The 2,732-nt window shown below is 29.0% G+C and overlaps 1 protein-coding gene and 1 long non-coding RNA gene across 9 annotated transcripts in view; one reads left to right on the top strand and one right to left on the bottom strand.

Annotated features, from left to right (window-relative positions):
• The window catches only part of LOC111087239, a 16,356-nt gene extending 14,560 nt beyond the window's left edge, over window positions 1-1,796 (top strand). Inside the window, exon 3 of the long non-coding RNA XR_002611953.1 lies at window positions 1,682-1,796. This is a non-coding gene — a long non-coding RNA (uncharacterized LOC111087239). The remainder of the gene's footprint in view (window positions 1-1,681) is intronic.
• LOC106465348 (tyrosine-protein kinase receptor Tie-1-like) overlaps window positions 1-2,732 on the bottom strand; it is a 112,546-nt gene that overhangs the window by 7,349 nt on the left and 102,465 nt on the right. For all 8 annotated transcript variants that reach the window (XM_022393218.1, XM_022393217.1, XM_022393216.1 and 5 more), the window contains 3 exons: window positions 2,135-2,183; window positions 1,408-1,546; window positions 275-435 (listed from right to left, as the gene is read on the bottom strand). In XM_022393218.1, the coding sequence (XP_022248926.1) occupies window positions 275-435; window positions 1,408-1,546; window positions 2,135-2,183 (349 nt within the window). The remainder of the gene's footprint in view (window positions 1-274; window positions 436-1,407; window positions 1,547-2,134; window positions 2,184-2,732) is intronic.

Genomic DNA, 2,732 nt, shown 5'->3' on the forward strand with positions numbered 1-2,732 from the left:
ACATACCACTGTGCCACTGGGGGGCAACTCTTGTGTCAAAAGCTTTTACATCATAAATCTTTGATGAAACTAAAGGAATAATGCAGGCAAATGTCATTTTTGATCAATACTAAGCATTAAAAGTAAATTTTCTATAAAGTTTACATGAACATATATTTATAATATTACTTCTTAATTTGGATATGAAGTACAAACACGTGGTTCAAGTTACCTAAATGCTTTGTATTTTACTATAATATATGTATTATTGAGAACATCTTTACAACAAATTTACCATTTCCTTTCTGAAGTATTATGGCTTGGGAAGTTTCCACTACAGGGCTGTCTGATGCTTCAGCTTCAGTTACCTTATAAGCTACAGACCAGGTTCCTGTATCTGATATGCCAGGATTAGTGAAGCCATTAGTTGTTTCTTGACATTGTGCACTTTTCCTTCTAAGGTAAGTTATTTTCACAGGTCATGATATTTTGAAAAGAAAATTACACATATATGATTACATATTTATAACGAGTATTTTGAAAAGCATTGATAAACATCAGAGCAAGCAAATGATTTAAAAATGTTTAGACCTGTTAACTATAATTCCATACCCCATTAAATTTCATAGGTTTTAAAATATTAGATTCTTAATGATTAAACAGCTCTAAAAAGTCTTATCAAAGTATATGTTAAAGAATCCTAGAAATTTGATGACTGTAATAGTCATGAATTTCACACTTCCATAACTACTATTAAATACATCTTTATTTAGGTATATTCATGTAGTATATATATTTATACATTTCCACACTACTTCTGCATATTGTTATGAAATTCTTATTGATTGGATATAAACATGTGCTAATCCTTTTGTAGAGGTAAATGCTACTTACTGTAACCTTTGTTCTTAGGTCTCAAGCTAACATATGTGTTTCAATATGAATTCTTGGTAGAAGGCTTATTCAAAAGGTAATCTACAGAAACTTTTACACCTGGCTTGGCTTAGGAGTGCATACAGATCTGGGTTGGAATATGTAACGTGTAGGATACTCGACTTTCCTTCTTTTGATATAGTTTTGTTTCTTGATTTTACTTTTGATTTTGGCCTTTTGTAGCAGTTTTTCAACATTCTTGTCAACCCCAGCAGCAAGAATATAAAGAATTAAGTAACCCAAAAAGTTTTTGGTAACAAAGCACTGTAAAAGTTTTGTTAAATTTTTGTGTTTCAAACTAAATTTGTATATGCTTGGTTTCTTTTACTTTACTTAATCTTTACTTATGAATCCCGAATCTGCACTTTGTGGAAACTTTTAGCTTTTCCGCTGAATACTGCAGAAGTTTAATGTGAAATAAAAACATAATATTTTAGAACTGAGAAAAAGTAACAACCAAATATCTAGAATTTGGGAAATTATAAAATGACTCACTTGCGTTTACTAAGAAAAAGCCCGAGAAACAGCAAAAGAACTGTTAACACAACAAAAAGTCCTAAAATTATGAAGATAAAATAAAGTATTGAAACTCCAAGGATTTGAGTTTGGTTGTTCCGTACTTCAGTTCTTCCAACTAATGAGAAAAAAGAAGAAAAGATTAATGAAAAACAGACATTTGAGTTTCATACCTTAATATATATGATGTTAAAACTCTTACATCAGTTATGGGAAAAATTTTGGAGAGTCTGTTAAAAGATGCTTTGCAAAGAGTTAGGGGGGATCTGATTGAGGCATTTGAGATTGTAAAGGGCATTGATAGTGTTGATGTATCATCTTTTCTTATATTTAACAATGAGAATAGTAGGACTAGGGGACACAAATATACATTTTGACAAGGTAGGAGTCATTTTCAGCTAAGATAGTTTTGTTTTTCTAACAGGGTGGTTACCTTTGAAATGGGTTGCTTTTGGATGTTGTAGAGGCAGTAAATTTAAGTGAGTTTAAGAAAAAGCTTGATAAGCATGTGAATGATAAGAGCTGGATTTAAAATATTTTTATTTTATTTTTTTGATCATTTTAATTTAGTTTTAAGGATGGAACAGCCTAGATGGACCAATAGGTCCCGTATTGTCCTAAAGTATTATGTTAAATGTTAAAATATATATTTGAAGTATTATACATGTAGTTGATATTTAACTGTAAAATATGAAAGAAAACTAACCTTCAATTGAGGACTCTGGAAATGATATAGCTGATCTTGACCTTCCTTCCTGTGAAACCCAAATAATTGTTTACAATGTTAAACTTTATTAAATGTCTGTAAGAAGAAATTGCTGCTAGTGTTTCTACTTAGAAATAAATTTTAAATCTATAAATTTAGGTAGAATTGTACAAAACAAATATAAAATATAAAGCTATACACACAAACACACACATATATATATATATACATTATCTATATAAATATATTTTGATAAAAGTTTAGAAAAACGACTTTTATACTCCAGATATATATAAAAGAGGTTGTGTATATTAACCCTCATATATCCACAAAGATGAAACGTTTGTTAAAATAAAAAAATCTTTTATATATATCTGGAGTATAAAGGTCGTTTTCTCTAAACTTTTTATTAAAATGTGTAAATCCCTCCAGTATGCACTACAAATTTATATAAATATGATAGTACTGTCTGTTGTATGTATCTATATAAATATAACTGTACTGTCTGTTATATGTATCTATATAAGTATAATAGTACTGTCTGTTGTATGTGTCTATATAAATATAATAGTACTGTGTGTTGTATGTAGCTATATAA

The sequence above is a fragment of the Limulus polyphemus genome, unplaced genomic scaffold, assembly GCF_000517525.1.
Source record: "Limulus polyphemus unplaced genomic scaffold, Limulus_polyphemus-2.1.2 Scaffold1917, whole genome shotgun sequence".
NCBI classification, from domain to species: domain Eukaryota; kingdom Metazoa; phylum Arthropoda; class Merostomata; order Xiphosura; family Limulidae; genus Limulus; species Limulus polyphemus.